Genomic DNA, 19,793 nt, shown 5'->3' on the forward strand with positions numbered 1-19,793 from the left:
AAAGGTTTAAATCATCTGTGCATTAGTTCTGCTGAGTAAGGATTAAATATTATTTGCAATTTTTAATATATGAAACAGAGGCACTTTGGTGGTGAGGCCATTTGGTGAAATGAGAAAAAGAACCTGGATCTGTGGTCCCTCAATTTAATCTGATTTCATGCCTACATTATGATGCTACAAAGTGATGAGACTAATTGCCCAACGGTAATAAAATGATGATGCTAAAGTTATAAGAGCTTCAAAATGGCAAGAATTTTCTAAGTAGATTCATTTTTATATTTTGAACCCCTGACATGACTAATTTTTAAACATTAAAAAAAATTCTCCAGTAAGAATTTAGAAGATTATGGATACCTGATCAAACAGATAGACTGTGACATCATCAAAGAATGTTACTGCCTTCTTATCCTTTCTCCAATTATCAGGTAGCTTGTCACTTCCAACAGACATAGGTGGTTTCAGTAAACTCCGTAAGTGTTTCCCATCATCATTATTACTCAGTATCACTGGCACTGGATGTACTGTTTCATCTTCTGATTCAGAACTGAGACTGTGAAGATGAAAAGCCCTCAGGTCATCATCAGAATCATCACTATTTTCATCCTCTTCATCTGCATCTATTCCATCCTCTGATATATCAATCATTCCTGAAACACCGAGTTTCCCCAGGTATTTTCCTTCAATATCTGGCTCCTTCAACTTGGGCCCCTCAGAATAGCTGGATAAGGACTTATCTCCCATCAAGTCTGTTGAAAAGGTGGCCCCTGCCATTGCTGAAGGGTTTCCAGAACAAAAGGTAGCGTTTGTGTAGGCAAGTAATTCATCAGTATTGGTGCCAGTAGAAGTGCGATTGCAGCAATGATCATCTAGAACGTCAAATTCTTCGCTATAGTTACACTCTGAACTTGCGATAAGAGTCAAAGAATTTTCAGCTTCCAATTCAGCCACATCAATCTGTCTGGGAATGGCAGTCTGTTCCAGCTCTAATGTGTCTTGTAATTCTGGTTCACTGGTGTTTTGCAAACCAGATAAAGAGCTTTGGTTAACTCTCTCTTCACAACAATTATGCTTGGAGTCACAACTCTGTTCAGCGTTGGATACACCCCTTTGAGGCTGATCTTTTGTAAACAAGGCCAGTGCCTTGTTTCCTGCGACATCCTCGTTTTTCTTATCAGTCTCAGAATCATTATCAGAAAAATAGGCAGAGTCTCGATAGGAGTTTTGAGTACTGCATGCTAATGTCTTTGAAGTCAAGTCAAAATCTTTGTTGCTGTCTGCTTCATCTGAAATTATGATAACTGGATTGGGAGGCAAAGCAGTAAGAGTGCCATCATCAATTAATGTGGCACCTGTATTTGCAGCATCATCAACAGCAGGATGGGAAGTCCATTCTGGGGATTCCAGATTCTCTGTTTCATAACCACTGTCAGCAGGTTTATCAGGTGGCACAAGTTTCTGAGGACTCTGAGTACCTAAAGCATCTAAAACCCCATGGACGTCTAATGAATCCAAAGAATCTGGTGTTTCTACAGATTGCTCAGATGTCTGCATGGGTGTTGAGAGGCTGTCTTCCAAGAGACTGTCTTGGCTTGCAGAATCAGAAGAAAGGGCAGATATCAAGCCTACTTCTTTTGGTGCTTCTTTATAAGTAAGCTGATTTGAAATCCCTAGAGTTTCATTTTCTTTCTCTAGCAAACTTCTAGCATTATGGTCTCCTAAAGGGGACTTGTTTTCCAAGTCCTGGTTCATTTCTTCTGGAAGACATATCTCCATATTTATATTACAGGCAGTTTCTTCATCAAAATGAAGAGGTTCACTTTTGGCGGTATTTGTGGATTTTTCACTTTTGGGGGAAATGTCATGTGATCCACTTTCAATGTTCTCTGATACCATATCACTGGATAGCACTTCAACCAAGGCAGTCTTAATGCTTGGACTTATCTCTTGCTTGGGGCTATCATCACAGGCAACAACATTTAAACACGTGGGTTTGGTTTCTTCTTGAAACAGAACAGAATCTGGATGTATACCACAAGCCTTTTCTTCTGTTTTGGGCAAGTTAAATGTTTTTTGCAATTCTGGAGAAGACTGCAAAGAGACATTCAAATTTTCTCCTAAAGGCATTATGCACTCTTCTTTACTTTCAGGTTTTGCATTATCCTGTAACAAAGACAAGGTTGATTTATTGGCAATGAAGTTAAGCTCAATGTCTAAAGAATTTCTATGCGAAGATTCTAACATATTCCCTGTAAAACCTGCCTTTTCTAATTCTGTTTGGAGATCACTTGCATGTTCTTTCATAGATTTATCTTTTATTAAGTTTTTCTCTTGAAGAAACAAGAAGTTTTCTGACAGTTCTTGAATATCCAGTGGGTCAAAATCATTCTGATGGACAAGATTTTCAGATAAACAAACGGCATCATGATCAAAAATATTATCGCCTGTCTCTTTTTCAAGATGGCCAGTTACTAGTGTCTCTTTGGGCACATCTAAGCTTGGGCTGAGAGTAGCTGGTTTAAATTCAGCATGAATCCCATTTAGTTCTGATAAATCAAATATTTTTTGATGACTGTGCAAATCCTCTGATTTATCAAGCTCATTAAATATATTACTGAAAGGGCTTTCAGGGACACTGGCAACATGTGAATCTTCAGGTATACCAATATCTTTAGGATCTCCAGTGTAGTGAAAAAAATCTCCATCGGTATTTGATTCCCCATCATCAAGATCCCTGAGTACCATGAATTGGGAACTCTGATCAGTTACAGTGTCAGGATTATCCACTTCTGTAGTGAGAATTGTTGATTGGTTATCAAGATCCAAGCTGCCACCACTTTTTTCTTCTAACTGGATGTAATAATCACTCCCAACAGAAAGGTTGTGGGCATCAAAAACGGGGACTACCCCCGGTGCCCTGAGTGACCCATCTTGGCCACTTTCATCTTGCTTTCCTTGTCCAGGCTCTGAGAGTGAACTCTCAAAAACATCGACTGGAAAAAAGACGCTTGTATATGACATGGCCTCATCAGGATTGACCTGACTGTGCTCATCAAAATGATCGTGTTTGGCTGCCTCCCAGACATACTCAAAACTAAGTCCCTGACTTGTTTCAGTTACTGTGAGGACTTCTTCCATTTCACGACCAAGTCTATCCCTGGTAAAATGGTCAAGTATTGGGAATGCAGCATTACTTGAACTCTCTCTGTTATTGGTATTTGGTTTAAGAGCATTCCACTGCTGCTCAAAGTCAATTTCAGAGTCCCTTTGGCTTTGCATACGAAGGTAAGTTAGTAGTCTATGTACTTCTTCTGCTGTTGGTCTCTTGTCTGGTGGTAGCCAGCAGAACTGCAAAACTTCATACCTGAAAAATAAAAGGCAATTATTGTATTTATAGATAAAATAATAAAATAACAAAGCTAAATCTTTGCAAATTCCCATCTCAATAGAAGACCTTCACACCCCCCTGGACAATTTTTATTCTTTAATTCTTGAGATTCAATTCAATCAAGATATTGAGGGGAAAGAACAGGCATAAAAATCCAGCCTGAGTTTTTGGCAGAATGACATTTCTTTAAGTCTGCTTTCAATTCTTTTGCCTGATCATTAGTTTTTTATGGGAACTACCCAATCCCAAATCCATTTAGTTAAATTAAATTTAGATTTAATTGTAGTTTTCTACTCCAAAAAATTGACATTCTATTTGGGAAACATTCTTTTATGTTTTAAGTAGATTCATTTCGATTTAAGCGAATCTAGCACAGACAAGTGTCCTTTACTTGTTCTCTTTCCAGTAAAGAATTGACAATGATATAATTCTTGCCATGTATTATTCTTTCTGCATAAAGCATACAACGTAACTTGGGAGAAGAAAAAAGAGGAGAAAAATGGGGGAGAACACAAAGTCCAAAGTAAAAGGTTTACCTGACCAAAGTCAGTATCTTAAGTTATAACTCAAGATTATATGGTAAACTTTAGGCAAGGAAAACTGTGGGGCTCAAGTCTATAGTGTTACAAAGCACAGGATAAAATAATCTCATGAAAAAGAAGCAATTCTTTTGTACAAACCCCTTACAATGTAACTGATGCAAATGAGTTTTCATCTCTATTTTTTTATATGCAAAAAATCTGTTTTAGGAAACCTAAGCTTGAATCTTAACTCCAAGGCCCCTTAGGTAGCTCAGCAAGTCAATTAAGAGCTCTTTGAGCTTCATTTTCTAATCTGTAAAGTGGGAATAATTCTTTCAATCAATCAACATTTACTTAACAAGGTTACATGGAAAATAATTTCTAAACCCATAAAATACTACATAGATAACTATTATAATTTTAACAGTACTCTTAATTGCTTTTTATTTTTGTCCAAAAAAGACAAAAGGTAATGAAAACCAGATGATTTCCTTTGTTTTTATTTCTAATTATTCCAGATTCAAGTCCCCTACTACATCAACAACTCAATATTGCCTAAAAATTCAACACAATTTACTACCTCAAGAAAAAACATATTGTGCTTTAAAGAAGAAAAAAGGTCAGTTAAAAACAGTAAGTAGAATGTTAGCTAAGCTTTTTAGTGTACAGTGATGTTTAAAAACAATTAAAAACAACCAAAAACAACCATACACAAAACAGTGGCTTTTCACAACTATAATTCCTCCAAAATGAACATAATGGGAACATGTTCAGAACATCTAATTATATGAAAGCCAACAAAGTAAAACCAAAGGTTACCATCTTTCTGAATAGGGCTGCTCCAGTCGTGGTTTAGGGAGCTTTGTGTCCCTCTCTTTTATGACCTGCTGGAGAACTTCGACATCAGAAAGGTATGCATAAGGCTGAGCACCATGGTCAAAGAGTTCCCAAAGTGTTACACCCAGTGACCTAGACAAGGGAAAAAAATGAAAGGATTATCAGATTTTTCCACAATTTTTTTTCACCTAAGCTTCTATACGTATTGGACAATATGTATTGGACATTTTGCCATTTTAAACTTTTTTTTTTAAAGTGACACAGCAAAATCCCTCTATACCAACCAGCACTGCAAGATTTCTTGATGGTTTACACTAAATCATAAACAAAGAATAAGAACTCATGACAATCCTGGACCTAGCATCACAATAATAATACCATGAACAAAAGTGTGAGTTTAGCACATTTCCTCCTCATTGTTAATATGTGCTTTGATATATGAAGACGACACAGTAGCAAGGACAGATTTGCACTGATCCATTTATACCTCCTTCCCTATTCCTCCTTGTGAACAACAGGACACATTTATAAAATGACTGAATGGTCATACTTAAAGGTATAGTCTGTAGCATGGAACAAAACAAAGGCAATAGGGCACATACAAAGAAAAAACCCAGGACCGTAGGGTGGTAATTTTTTGTTTTAGAAGCCTTTTTGAGATCCATAAAACTTGTGTGCAGCCCTGCCCCTCCATATGCCTTCCCTTTTCTGGAATCTTCCATGCTGGAACATTCTAAGCTGGAAACTTCTATGTTCCATGCTCACTAGCCAATCCCTGGTGCCTTCCTGCCTGTGACATCAGAGGTAGGAAATAAATCAGATGTGCTAGCCTGAGTCTCTATCACTCCCTGTAAAATACTATTTACCTGTTCTGTTTTGAGCTGCCCTAGTAGACAGGTTGTCCTTGTATAGGAGGATCTGCTGCTACGTAAAGGAGGCTATCATTTCCCATACCAGTTAGGGCAGAGACAGCAGAGTTAGAGCTGAATGGATAAGGCCAAGGAGCAGCTTCTCCAAAAGACTATCACTGAACCCCTTCTTCCTGCTGCCATGGCCTGAAGAGAAGACCCAAAATATGGTGACTATTAATGCCATATCCTTCCTTCCTTCGCTGCCTCTGCTTCCTCTTGCGGTGCTCTCCCTCCTGGATCATCCCTTCAACTTTCCCTTGTATGAGTTAAAATGTGCCAAATTAAAGGCCTGTAGCTTTTAGTATCACCATCCATTTTTTTTTTTTAAAGAGTTTTTTTTTGGAAAGCCTCCTAAATCTCAAAGCAGCTTGTAACAGATCAGGATACTTAAGTCTCACTAACATAGTACTTTGTTCCCTTGCCCCCAGCCCCCTCCCCCCAGACAGTATTTTGTTTTTTCCAATTACAAGTAAAAACAATTTTTAACATTCATTTTTTTATATAAAATTCTGAGTTCTAAATTTTCTCCTCCCCTCCCCTTCCTAAGACAGTAAGCAATTTCATATAGGTTACATATGTGCAATCATGTAAAACATATATCCATATTAGTCAAAACATGGTACTCTAAGCAGCCACAGGATAAAATCACTGGCCACAGAAATAAACTGGCACTTGAGAGAACCAAGTCTACACACATTTACATTTCAATACAAGTTTGCTTCTTATGGCTGAGAAAAGATCATATAACATTTGCTAAAAAACTACACCTAACAGTGTATGATGCGTAGAGGTAAAAGCACAATTCAGATCAACAAGCATTTATTGCATGAAATCACTTCATAATCTAATAAGCTCCCATGGATTCAATGATTATTCAATGATCATCTCTATGCTAATGATTCTCAAATCTACTTCTCCAGTTCTAACCTCCTTCCTGGCAACTGGGTGGCGCAGTGGATACAGCAATGGGCTTGGAGTCAGAAAACTCATCTTCCTGAGTTCAAATGTGACCTCAGATACTTACCAGCTGTGTGACCCTGGCTGCCTCAGTTCCTAATCTGTAAAATGAGAAGGAAATGGCAAACCACTCCTGTATCTCTGCTAAGAAAACCTGACTGAAACAACTAAGTAACAAAAAAATGAGGGCTGAATTACTCAACAACAACCACCTCTCTCCAGACTTCCAAACTCCATTTCCGGTTGCCTATCAGACATTTCTTAAACTCAGTATGTACAAAACTGAACTCGTCATCTAACTTCTTTTTCCCAAATTTTCCTATTATTGTCAGGGTACCATCATCCTTCCAGTTACCCAGGCTCACAACCTAGGTGTCATTCTTGACTTCTCACTCTCCCCTCCTTCCCTATTTCTAATCTGTTTCCAAAGCCCATTGATTTTAAATAATAACAATAATAGCAGTTAACATTTATATAATGCTTACTATATACCAGGCATTGTGATAAGTACTTTATAAATATTATCATTTGATCCTCACAACCACCCTGTGAGGTAGGTGCTATTATTATCATCCCCATTTTACAGTTGAGGAAACTGAGGCTAATGGAGATTAAATGGTTTGCCCAGGATTATAAGGTAGTAAATAGTGTCTGTGGCCACATTTGAACTCAGGTCTTCTTACGAGAGGCCCAGAGATTTATTCACTGCTCCCCTTAGCTACTTAAGTTTCTTCTATAATATTTCTCATCTATGTCCCCTTCTCTTCTCTGACACTGCGACTACTCTGGTGCCGGCCCTTATCATTTCTCACCTAGCCCGCTGGTTAGTCTCCCTGCCACAACACTCCAGTTCACCCTCCATTCAGTTGCAAAATGATCTTCTGTTTGGCATTCAAAGCCCTTCATAACAAGCTATTTGCATGGGGTTTTCACCATTAGCTTGTGAGCTCCTTCAGAGGAGGGCCTGCTTTCTGTCTTTCTTTGTATCCCCAGCACCTAGCAAAGTGCCTGGCATATAGTAGGTACTTAATTAATATTTATTGACTGGCTGACTGACTACCATGTGTTTCACACTGTGCTACTGGGTGTTTATAAGGAGGAGGTGGGGAAGACAGATTGAAAAATAAATATATGACAGTCCCTGATTGCAAAGTGTTTGAAATCCCATTAGGCAGAAGAGTAAAAGGTCACACATGATAAGTATTAAGATGAGTACATTTTAGATCACAAGTGCTGAAGAAGGAAGGTGGTGGGAAGGATCAATGCGGTTTTAAGTAATAAAGGGAGACTTCACAGAAGATAGAGACCTTAGGACAAGCAGGATTTATACAGGCAGAGAATTCAGAATAGTGGACATCCCAGAATAGAATGGGGGAGAAACTCAATATGTAAACAAAGACATGGAGGTGGGAATGGTATCTTTTAGGGACCATAAGGAGAGGTCTGAAGGATCTTTTGGGGGAATTGGAAACAAATGATGGGTAGAGAGTGTGGGGCCTATTTACAGAGAGCCTTTGAGCAGAACACTTGCCGCCTTCACTTCTTTAATTCTGCTTCTCTTCCGAACTCTCTGCAGTTTGGCTTCTGACCTCACCACTAAATTAAAACTGCTCTCTCAAAGTTAACAACGAGGTATGGTAACAGGCAGCATAATATAGTGGATAGGGCTTTAACTTGGCAACAGGAAGACCTGAGTTTAAAACATACCTCACAGACAATGTTGCATATGATTCTTAAGTCATTCAAGCTCTGTAACTTACTTTCTTAAGTGCAGGCTGCACTCGATGACCTCTAAAGTCTTTCCAACTCTAAATCTCTGATCCTAATCCTCAAATCTAATGGCCTTTTCTCAATCCTCATCCTCCTTGACCTTTATTAAAAATTCAACACTGTTGACCACCCTTAGAGCCTCCAGGATACTCTTTCCTATTTTTCATCCTGTCTGAACGCCCCTCCTCATTCTCCTTTGCTGTATTTACACACGTCATGGCCACTAACTTCTGGGTTATACCCCGAAACTCTGTCATGGGCCCTTTTCTTTTTACAGTCTCTTACTTGGTCACCTCATCAACTTCCATAAGTTTGCCACCTCTGACAGAGACAGACTTCCAGATCTGAAATATAGATTGCAACCAGTTTGTAGCAGACTTAAAATGCCAGGTTGAGGCATTTTTATTTTATTCTAGAAATAGTAGGGAATAACTGAAGATTTTTCAACAGAGAAATGACATGTTCAGACTCGTACTTTAGGAAGATTATTTTGGCAGCTGATTGTGAAAGTCAGATCAGCAAGGAGCAGACTGGATGCAGAGAGACCCATTAGGAGATTACTACAATTAATTATTACAGGTACGAGGCTTGAACAAGAATGGTGGAAAAAGATATGCGGGGAGATACTGGGGTGGTAAAACAAACAGGATTTGGAAACTGATTGGATATGGAAGGAGAGGGAGATGGAAGAGTCAGGGATGATAGCTAAGATTATTAACCTAGGCAAGGGGGAGGATGGTAATGATCTCAACAGAAACCAGGTAGATTAGAAGAGAAGTATGTTTGGCGTAAGGAAGTTGAGAAGATCTATTTTGGACATACTGAGCTTGAGATTCAATGAAACATCCAAAGGGAGATGTCTAGTAGGTAATTAACTGGTGATGTGGGTATAGAGGTGAGGAGAGAGATAAAAACTGGACATATAAATTGTGAAGTCATCTAAATAGATCACTGAACCTGTGGAAACAGATAAGGTCACCAAGAGAGTGTGGACAAAAAAACAGGCTGAGGGCAGAGCCTCATGAAATACATGCTTGGGAGGCTGGAGAAGGACCATGAACCAGCTGAAACTGAGGGGGTGGTCAGACAGGAAGAAAACCAAGGGACAGTAATATAAAGCGAAGGAAAGAGAGAGATTATCTAGGAGGAGGAGAAGGACATAAGGCTACCAGTAAAAAAAAAAAACCAAACTGCAGAGGGATCAAGGAGAATGACTGAAAAGAAGCCATCTCCCTTAAGAAATCAATTGAAACCTTTGAAAGAGCAGTTTCAGGAGTGGATGGTCAGAAGCCAGACTGCAAAGGTGAAAGATCTGAGTTCAAATCTCGTCTCAGACATTCTCTAGCAGTATGACCTGAGGCAAGTCACCTAACCTCTCTGCATCTCAGTTTCCTCATCTGTAAAATGGAGATAATAGCAACCAGTGCTTTGCAACCTTAAAGTACTTTATTAATGCTTATTAATAATAATATTACTATTATTACAGAGGATCTGCTGAATAATAGGAAAGAGCATTGGCTCTGAAGTCAGAGAATCTGAGTTCAAATTTGTGCAACTTTGGGGAAATGACAACCTCCTGGGACTTCAGTTTCCACATCTATAAAACTAGGGGATTGGACTGAATGACTTCTAAGGTTCCTACCAGTCCTAAATTCTTTGTGTTATTAGCAATTCTGTCTTTTCCATGATTCTCTGACATCTAAGCATTACTAAGAGAATGAAGCTCTTGAGAGAGAGACAGAGAGAGAGAGAGAGAGAGAGAGAGAGAGAGAGAGAGAGAGAGAGACTTTTGTGGCAGAAGGTATTTGGGATTATTCAAAAGGACTGCTCCCTTTCTCAAATGTGACACAGTCCAAAGTCTGCCTTCAACTGAATTCTCAGTCCAGCTTACTGTTCATCTGACGAACCTGTGAAAGACACTCTGATCCAGTGGGTTACCTTCATTCATAGCTTGCCTTTCTAACTTGTATCAGTCTGGGAAATACTCACTTTTCATCCACTTTCTTTTATTTTCAGTGTGGAAGGTTAGACCAATCTGTCTTGTATAGCTATGTATTTGTAATGTTATGAGGCTCAATGCAATTAGCATAATGCCTCTCTGAACAAGAACATGAATAAGAATCCTTCTGTTTGAATAATGAGAACATCTTTCACCACACTGGGTGAACCCCTTAAATGAATATTTATCTTAATGTTCTATATCTCTCTTGCTATCAATACTCAGATGACTGTTAATTCCACAGATGTGGCATCTGTGATAGGGTTACATAAGTTAAAATGTATATTTAAGAGAACTTATCTGAGGACAGTCTTTTCCCAAGTCAAATTATTTTTAAAATAAAAAACTACTACACAGCAGAATCTTCTATTTTTTTCCCTTCTTAGTGACTCTGCAGATGTGGTCTGTCATAAAAAATCTGCAAAATAATTCTTGTTATTACCAAGTTTCATAAAGGATAATTCTGATTTACATATATATGTGTATGTGTATATCTATCTCTAATGGTTTTCAAGGATTTTATAGATTTTATAGAAATAAGAAAGCAGGCTCAGGAGTCTATAATTGCAATCTTTCTTGGTTATCTTTTTTTTGAGAGGAGGGGAAAATATCACAACTTTCTTCTTCATTAAAAAAATTTCATCTAAGGGCAGTTAGGTGGTGCAATGGATAGAGCACCGGCCCTGAAGTCAGGAGGACCTGAGTTCAAATCCAGCCTCAGACCAAACACTTGACACGTACTAGCTGTGTGACCTTGGACAAGTCATTTAACCCCAATTGCCTATAAAAAAAAAATTCATCTTTTGAGATATTATGAAAATCAACCCAAGAAGCCTTTAAATTTTTGCTGGCTCTACCACAGGTTTCTTCTAGAGATATGTGATCAGATCTGTTCTTCCTGACTTAAGTAATACTTAAGTATCTATTTATGGTACATCAGGTATAGAGGTGGGTCAGTATAAACATAGTGGTTTTGCTACTGATGCTGATGAGAACAGATGACTACAAACACTGGCAGATTTGTTCCATTTTAAATCAGTGTGGTGTTGTTCTGGTTTTATCTACAAATGTTCTTGGGATAAGCTGGTCTGGCTGGATCTCATGCTGAACTCTACAGTTTCCTTTCCCCCTCAAATCCTTTTCACCAAGAATATCACAAATTCAGATTTTGAAGCTCATTTGAAAAATACTGCAAGGATAATGACAATGAAAATTACAAACTATCTTATTGTGGCTCTTGGTTATTCTATCTTTCAATTGTCCAAGATGATGAATGCAGGCTAAGGCCTTTTCTGGGTTCTTTTAGCCTCCTCATCACAGCAACTGTTTTGCATCAATTACATTTCTCTAAGAAATGGCAATAAGAGGGTTAATATCTTTATTTATTTAATTTTACTTAATATCCATGTCCCCAAGTTGTGATGCATGTTCAGACATGGTGTACGCTTCTTACCTTTATCTTTTAATTTTGTATTTACTTTGATTTTGCTCTAACCAGTCAATGATCTGACAGCACAAAGAAAACAGATTCTCAAACAACTGTGTCAGTAACCAATCATTTCCTGTTCAGATGTAGTCAATTTTCCTTTTTATGAAAGCTATTTGGCTTGCAGGTGCAGCAACTTTTGTATCTCTTACTGCAAAAGTTATCTATGAATATTTGTAAGCTAGGAGATTTCTGAGAAGTTTACAAATCTTTTTCTGCTTTGTTGTTGTTGTTGTTATTTTTTGAAGCCAGACCTTCATTTCCAACATAGATTTTGCAATTTTATTCTGTGTCTACCTGTTTTGACGTCATTAAGTATGAACGTATACGCTAACTAATTTTGGAATATACTGTCAAACTCTTCATAGATTTCTGTTTTTTCATCTTCAGCAAAAGATGTATAATTATGGCATAAGCTTTAACTGGCTTCATGTCAGTCTATTTGCTTATGCTCACTGAAAGGCTTACAAAGTGAGATGAAATTCCATGGAATTATGTTTTTTGTTGCCTTTTGGAACATAATAACGTCAACTCTCCCTTATTTACCACTTCAAAGAGAAAGCAGGTTAGTCATCCTTTTATTTATCTTCAACTTTTTTCCTCCTTTCATTTACACTAAGAATGCCAGTGATCAGTTCCTTCAGCAGTGTTTCATCTCACTGATTCCTGGACAAAGATTTTATATTGAGAATATCAACAACTGAATTAATGTTTGTGGGTAGCCTTAGAGCTCTTTGATTCTTTCCACCTTTTGCCCCTTTTCTGCTACTGTCAATGCAGTGCTGTATCTTTATATGACACACTGATATCTACCGACTTCTCAACTCTAAACTAAGGAGTAACCACAGCATTAATAAAAATATTATTATTTCCATTAAATTCTGAGATCTGAAAACTGAATGAGATTTCAGGAAACTGTTACTAAGCACTGACTTTATACGTGTCCAAACAGAAGATATTACATTTGTCACTGGGAAGATTTTATAAACTCAATCTGCTTATGATAACTTATTTTCAATAATAATAACAATAACAGTAACTAACATTTATGTAGCACTTTAAGGTTTGCCAAGCACTTTACCTATTTTAATTATCTCTTGATCCTCACAAGAACTCTGAGGTAGGTGCTATTACTGAGATTGAGAGGTTAAGTGACTTGCTCAAGGTCACACAGTGTCTGAGAAGAATTAAAACCAGTCTTTCTGACTCCAAGTCCAGCACTCTATCTACTATGTCACTCTTTTGAACATATCCAATATTTCAACTGTTTACTATTTTACCCTGAGTTAGAAAGTGTATCAATTAGAAGAAAATAACTACAAATTAATTCCATTAAGTATTGATTTTCTGTTCAATACTTTTTTTTTTAAATCAACAACTGAAGCCAAAGATGAAATGCTTATCAAAATTTCAGATCATATGAGAGCAAAAGCTAACATGTTGGATGAAGGAATCAGGATATTTACAGTGGACTGAATTTTATTTTGAGTTGGAAGACACTGCAGAGGCCATCTTGTCTAACCCAAACTTGAATAGGAATCTGTTCATACATCTGTTCTGTAACATCTCTGACAGCTTGCCACCCCTTGAAAATCTCTAGTGTTGGGGGACCTCACTCTTTAAAGGCAACCCTTTGCACTTGTAAACATTTCTCATGATTAAGAAGTTTTCCCTCATATTGAACTGAAAAATACTTCTCTACAATTTCTGCACATTGCTCCTAATTCTGGTCTCTAGGGTAAAGCAGAGGAAATCTTATCCTTCGTGATTGCTCTTCCACACCTTGTATTTCCGTTAAGACTTATTTATACCAAGCTAAAGAGCTGTAGCTTCTCCAACACATTTTCCAGATCCTTTTTTCATCCTGGTCACTCTTCTTTTTTTTTTTTTTTGTTTGTTTTTTTGGCTAGGCAATGGGGTTAAGTGACTTGCCCAAGGTCACACAGCTAGTAAGTGTTATGTGTCTGAGGCCACATTTGAACTCAGGTCCTCCTGAATCCAGGGTCAGTGCTCTATCCACTGTGCCATCTAGCTGCCCCCTGGTCACTCTTCTGTATGAACACTCCAGCTTAGACATAGTGCCCAAGTATGGTGGGATTAATACCTACCTTCTTATGGACACCATGCTTCTAGCTGAGTAGCCTAGTTCATTCAATTGAATTTGTAATCTACTAAAATCTTCATGACTTTTTCACATACTGTTGGCCTCTTCTATCTTGTCCTACTATAGTTGATATTTTTAGCCCAAGCATAGAACCCATTCTTCTTAAAAAACAGTCACAATCTGATTTTTGCCAAATATATACAAGATGACAACTAAAAACAGTTACATACCAGATATTACTAAACTTTGTTTGATCTGCAGTTAGTAATCTCTCTTGGAAACTTGTTACCAATTCTGGTGCAGTCCACCGAAGGGGAATAATTTTATCATCATCTGTTTCAATATAATCCGCCTACGGTGTTAAGTAAGACACAGAGTATGGGAAAATAGAATCAGACTTTTAATAGGTATCATAACTTATTTCTAAGAGATGCTTAACATGAACTAAAAACGTTTGTATAAAAAAGGGGTGGGGTAAAGAGATATATTTTTCTGCTTTTGCTGTCACAAAAGAACTATTCTAGGATGAAGGGTAAGTAATGAGCTTCTATGAAACTCTGCAATGTTCTATAAGTTGAATAATGAACTACTGAATGGCCCTGAATGATCTTTAATTCCTGGAAAACAAAGGTACACAATATCTGGTGTATAATCACCCACAGTCATAGAACAAAAGAATATTTGGATATAAATGCCGGAACTTATGGGTATTTTACAGTGTTAGAAATACATTATCTTACATAGGTGATCTATATGTAAATAAACAAACAAAATAGGGTTATGTTCTGACAGTTAAATCTAGACTAATATATTACATCCAGAAGGGAACAGAATTTAAACTTTAATTTTACTGGCTATATGAAGAAGTTTTACACGTATGGTATTACATAATAGATGCTACTAAGATCACAGTTTCATAGATTTACAACTGGAAGGGATCTTAGAAATAATCAAGCCCTCCCATTTTATAGAGAAGCAAACTGAGGTTTATAAAGTGAAGTCACTTGCCCAAAGTCACACAGATAGTTAAGTAGCAGGACCAGGATTCAAACCCAGGTCCTTGGACTCTAAAGCCAGAGCTCTTTCCATTGCACTAGACTATATAAGTTAAGTAATTTGTTGCTGTTATTTTAAAATGAATTTCTATATTAAAAAGAAGCTTTAGATTTGTAAAAAAACTATTTCTCTAGAATTTATTCTTTGGTAAGAAATCAATATAAATTGTTACAGGGAAGTTTATATTTCTTCCATTTCATTTTTTAACTTACGTGATCTTCAAATTTAAAAATTCCTTATATAAACCAAAAATAGGGTAATAGTAATAAGGTTTATTGTCCACTCATTTAAAATTTCTTATTCATCAGAAGGAAATATTAAATTTCCTATGTAAAAGTACATCACATTCTGGAAGACCATACACAGACTTTGACTATCCTGTTATCCCCCTCCCTGCTCCCCCCTTCAGAAGCCAAAACTACCATTAAAATAATAAGAACAGTAATTCCCTCTTTTAAAAAATTACATCAAGACCAAAGCTGCATTGAACAAAGAATGGTATTTTATGAATACAAAGGTTATTATTCTTTGAAATTGAATTAGGAGGAAAAGTCAACATCAAAACACCTCTAACTTACCTTGTATTTGTCAAGTCCTATTTCATAGTCTCCTATTTTTACATTTAAATCAGATGTGAGAAAACAATTCCGCAGGGCTAAGTCACTGGAAAACAAAAAAGAAGAATGAAACAAAAATAAGAAAAGGCAAAGCCAATTCTGTGACAAAAATCAATAACATGGCTAATGTAGGTATGAATTGTGGTTGAATTCATTATCAGGCATTAGAGTAAACTAATTTTTAAAAATTAATCTTAGGACGAAAAGATAACATGATATTGTTATCTTAATGCTAGTAACTTCTGTTTATTATTTCCATTTTATCCTGTATGTATATCCTGTTTGTACATAGTTATTTACATGTTGTCTCCCCCATTAGATTGTAAGCTCCTCGAGAGCAGAGTATGGTTTTTGCTTTTCTTTGTATCCTTTGGGTTTAGCACAGTGCCTGGAGCATAAAAGTGGTTAATGGTTTAATGACTGAGAAATAAAACCTTGATTAAACATTAGAGTGAATGATCTGCAGTTAGTAATCTCTCTTGGAAACTTGTTACCAATTCTGCTGCAGTCCACCAAAGGGGAATAATTTTATCACCATCTGTTTCAATATAATTTATTCTTTGGTAATTAATCAACATAAATTGTTACAGGGAAGTTTATATTTCTTCCAATTCATTTTTTAACTTCTGTGATCTTCAACTTTAAAAATTCCTTATATAAACCAAAAATTGGGTAATAGTAATAAGGTTTATTGTCAGTACAGTTGATTCAGTGTTATACCATGTTAGTTCGTCAGCAAGAATTTTTATCAAGAGCCTCCTATTTGCCAGAGATACAAAGAAAGACAAAAGCTGGCCTAGTCCCCGTTCTCAAGGATCTCACAATATAATGGGGGAGAAAATATGCAAACAACTATGGACAAACAAGAAACATACAGGAAACTTGCAGATAATCAATAGAGGGAAGGCACTAGTATTAAGGGGCATTAGAAAAGGCTTCTTGTAGAAGGTAAGATTTTTGCTGGGGCTTGAACGGTCAGGAAAGCCAGTAAGTGGAAAACTAAATTTAGGGGCTTATCTCCTTTATTTTTAATAGTAGAAAAAAATTTCAAGATAAGAGGATTGTTTTCCTTAAAGATGAATAATAAAAGAGAAACCTTTTCAGTTCATCCTTGTTCCTCCTAACCCCTATAATTTATAGTATCAAGTAGATTATTACTTTGTTAGGAAAAAAAAGAAAAGCTTATTTGAGTCCCATTGTTATATAAACAAACTACTTACTGGATAGAGATACACCTTGTTTTAGGGCTAAATAAATATTAAGGAGAATAAAATGTGACCTGCTAGAAATTCCTATCACTATTTAGTTTTTGTGTTTTGTCTGGACTTGTGATTTTATTAAGTAAAATAATAAAATTCTCTCTACCAATGCACATTAGCAACTCATGTGTACTTTACACTTAGAGAGCTGCCTAGGATACTGACAGGTTAAATGACTTGTTCACGGTCAGACAAAGCCCTGGTTTCATGACTCTCAGGATGATCTTCTATTGATTTTGCTGCAATTATTCTCCTACTTAGAATGTGTAGTTCAGAAAAAAAAAAATCTAACTTGCTGGTTTCTTGTAGCTATAGCTCTTAACCGGCACATAGTTTAAGAAATTATAGAACCTAACCAAGAGAGAACAGTAGCAGTGATTTCTAGATGTTGATGTCTTCAAAAATGGGAAAACCATTATAACCCAATAATGAAAGAAATGCTCATCATTTCAGATCAGTTAACAGAAGTCCAGAAAATAAGCACTGTGAGGGAGTATCATTCCTGCTGTTTGAATCTACCACTCCCAACAAAATGAGGGATGCTGAAGCTTTACCATGTACTAACATCATCAAGAAAATGTTAGAAATAAACAGCTGCAATGACAAATCTGTTCACACACATACAGGATCATAAAACTACAGCCCATAAATGTGGAAGGTATCATGTTTTAAAAAAAAGTTGGATTAAGCCTCTGCCTTCATGATATTTTTGTCCTAAAACCCAAGAGACAAAGGGTATTGGTGGGTGAGCCACTGAGATGGAGATACTGTCCTTTTTTGAACCAAGAGAAAAACTCTAACCCTAGCAGGATGGCTTTCTCAGCTTGTTTTTCCATTTCACTTTGTCTTTTCTTATATTAAAAATCCAAGAGTATGTTATAAACAATTTGTGAGCCTTTAAGCCAAATATTTTTTACTTTCCTGCCTAGATTAGAATTATGTGCCATCTGAAGCAAACAAATACCAAAATTCATACAATGAAGTGCTACCACCTATGGGCATATCAAATTTTATTCTACTGTTCATCCCTCACGCATTCCAAAAAATGCTTAGTAAGTGCCTATCTTATGTGCTATCAGAGACACAAAAATAAATAAAATACTATTCAGAACTCAAGGAGCTAAGAATCTAATATCTAGCAATGGTGCTCAATCAACCAACAAGCATTTATTAAATGCTTACGACGTCCCAGGGATACAAATGCAAGAAATGAAGTACTATATTCTCAAGGAGCTTCCATTCTAATGGACACAGATAAATATTAATATAAATTTGAATAGGATATGAAGGAGGAAGAATTAAGCTTGGAGATTCAGGGGAAGCTACAGAAGCAGAAGCAGAGAGAAGCTATCCTGGGCATAGCGAACAATAATAACAGCTTGCATTTATATAGCATTTTAAGATTTGCTATGCACTTCATAAATATCTTATTTGATCCGCACAACAACCCCAGAAAGTAGGTATTATTATGATCCCAATTTTACAGCTGAAGAATTGAGGCTAACAGAGGTTAGATGAACTGCCCGGGGCCACACAGGTAGTAAGCTGTGATTTGGTTCAGGTCTTCCTGACTCCAGGCCCAGTGCTCTATCCTCCATACCACCAGGCTTCCAAGAACAAAAGAGTGACAGTACAACACCGCAAGCAGCGTTTGGGAGACGGCAAGTGGTCAACTTTGGCTGTAAAATAAAAGTATGTCAGAGGGGATAGTATGGGATGGAAGCTGAGAAGTAGGTAGTTACTAAGATTGTGGAAGGCCTTGTAAGGGAAGCTACAGAGAAAGGACTTCATTCATATGGGAGTTCGTTATTCAATGGAGAGTTAATATAACATTATGGAACAATTTGTGAGCAGTACATAAGATGGATTTCCATTTGCCTGACCTATTTTAAGAGCCTCTTACCAAGTCTTCTGAACTCCAATCCTTCCTCCATTATATTCTCCATACCAGTGCCAGAATGATCATTCTTCCTCACAGATCTCATCGTGTCACTTCCTTAGTCAAAAACCTTCAGAGGCTCCCTTGTTGCCTCGAAGGTGAAGTTCAAACTCTTTTGTCTGGCATTCAAGACCCTCTTTAATTTGGCACCATGCTACCTTTCCAGCCATTTCTCGTTACTATCTTCAAACTTACTATAAATACAGCTAAAATAGTCTGTTTTTTGTGAATAAAATTCAAATCAACAAACATTTATTCAACTGTTACTATCTGTAAGACATGTGCTACATGCTGGGGTTACAAAAACAAAACAATCTCTTCCAATGAAAAATTCTAGTAGGATATAATACATAGATAAGTAAATATAAGTTAACTCACAGAGGGAGAGAACAGGAAAGACTCATAGAAGAGTCTGCACTTGAGTGGAACCTTGAAGGAAAAAGTATTCTGAAAAGTAGATGTGAAGGGGAATAACATTCCTGGTATGGAGGCATGGGGGTGGGTTTACTTGTACAAATGCACAGAGGTGGGAAATGGAGTGCAAAGTATCTAGAACAGCCAAACAGGCCAAAAAACCCCAAAACAAACAAACAAACACACAAAAAAAACTACATCAAAGAGAGAACTGTGAAATAAGGCTGGAGAACTCAGATGGAGTCAGATGGCAGAGGGCCTTAAATACCAGGTAGAGAAGTCTATATTTAATCCCAGAGGCAATAGGGAACAGATGAAGCTGAAACTGAGCAGGGGAGTTCTATGGCTAGATTTCTGCCTAAGATTATTTTGACAACTATGTGGAAAATGGACTGGAGAGGAGAAAGACTGTAGAGAAATGAGTTACGTTATTACAACAGAACAAGTGAAAAATGATGAGAACCTGAAGTAGGTGTGAAAGCATTAAGATAGGGGAAAGATGCAAAAGACTCAACAAGTTTACCATTCCATTTCCATG

The 19,793-nt window shown here is 37.0% G+C and overlaps 1 protein-coding gene across 1 annotated transcript in view; it reads right to left on the bottom strand.

Annotated features, from left to right (window-relative positions):
- Window positions 1-19,793, bottom strand: part of LOC114052271 (serine/threonine-protein kinase LMTK2-like) — a 108,018-nt gene that overhangs the window by 14,177 nt on the left and 74,048 nt on the right. Inside the window, exons 8-11 of the mRNA XM_027874809.1 lie at window positions 15,605-15,689; window positions 14,201-14,322; window positions 4,726-4,875; window positions 355-3,361 (exon numbers count right to left, since the gene is read on the bottom strand). Of these exons, the coding sequence (XP_027730610.1) occupies window positions 355-3,361; window positions 4,726-4,875; window positions 14,201-14,322; window positions 15,605-15,689 (3,364 nt within the window). The remainder of the gene's footprint in view (window positions 1-354; window positions 3,362-4,725; window positions 4,876-14,200; window positions 14,323-15,604; window positions 15,690-19,793) is intronic.

This window comes from Vombatus ursinus, unplaced genomic scaffold (genome assembly GCF_900497805.2).
Source record: "Vombatus ursinus unplaced genomic scaffold, bare-nosed wombat genome assembly UNPS02014807.1, whole genome shotgun sequence".
Lineage (NCBI taxonomy): Eukaryota > Metazoa > Chordata > Mammalia > Diprotodontia > Vombatidae > Vombatus > Vombatus ursinus.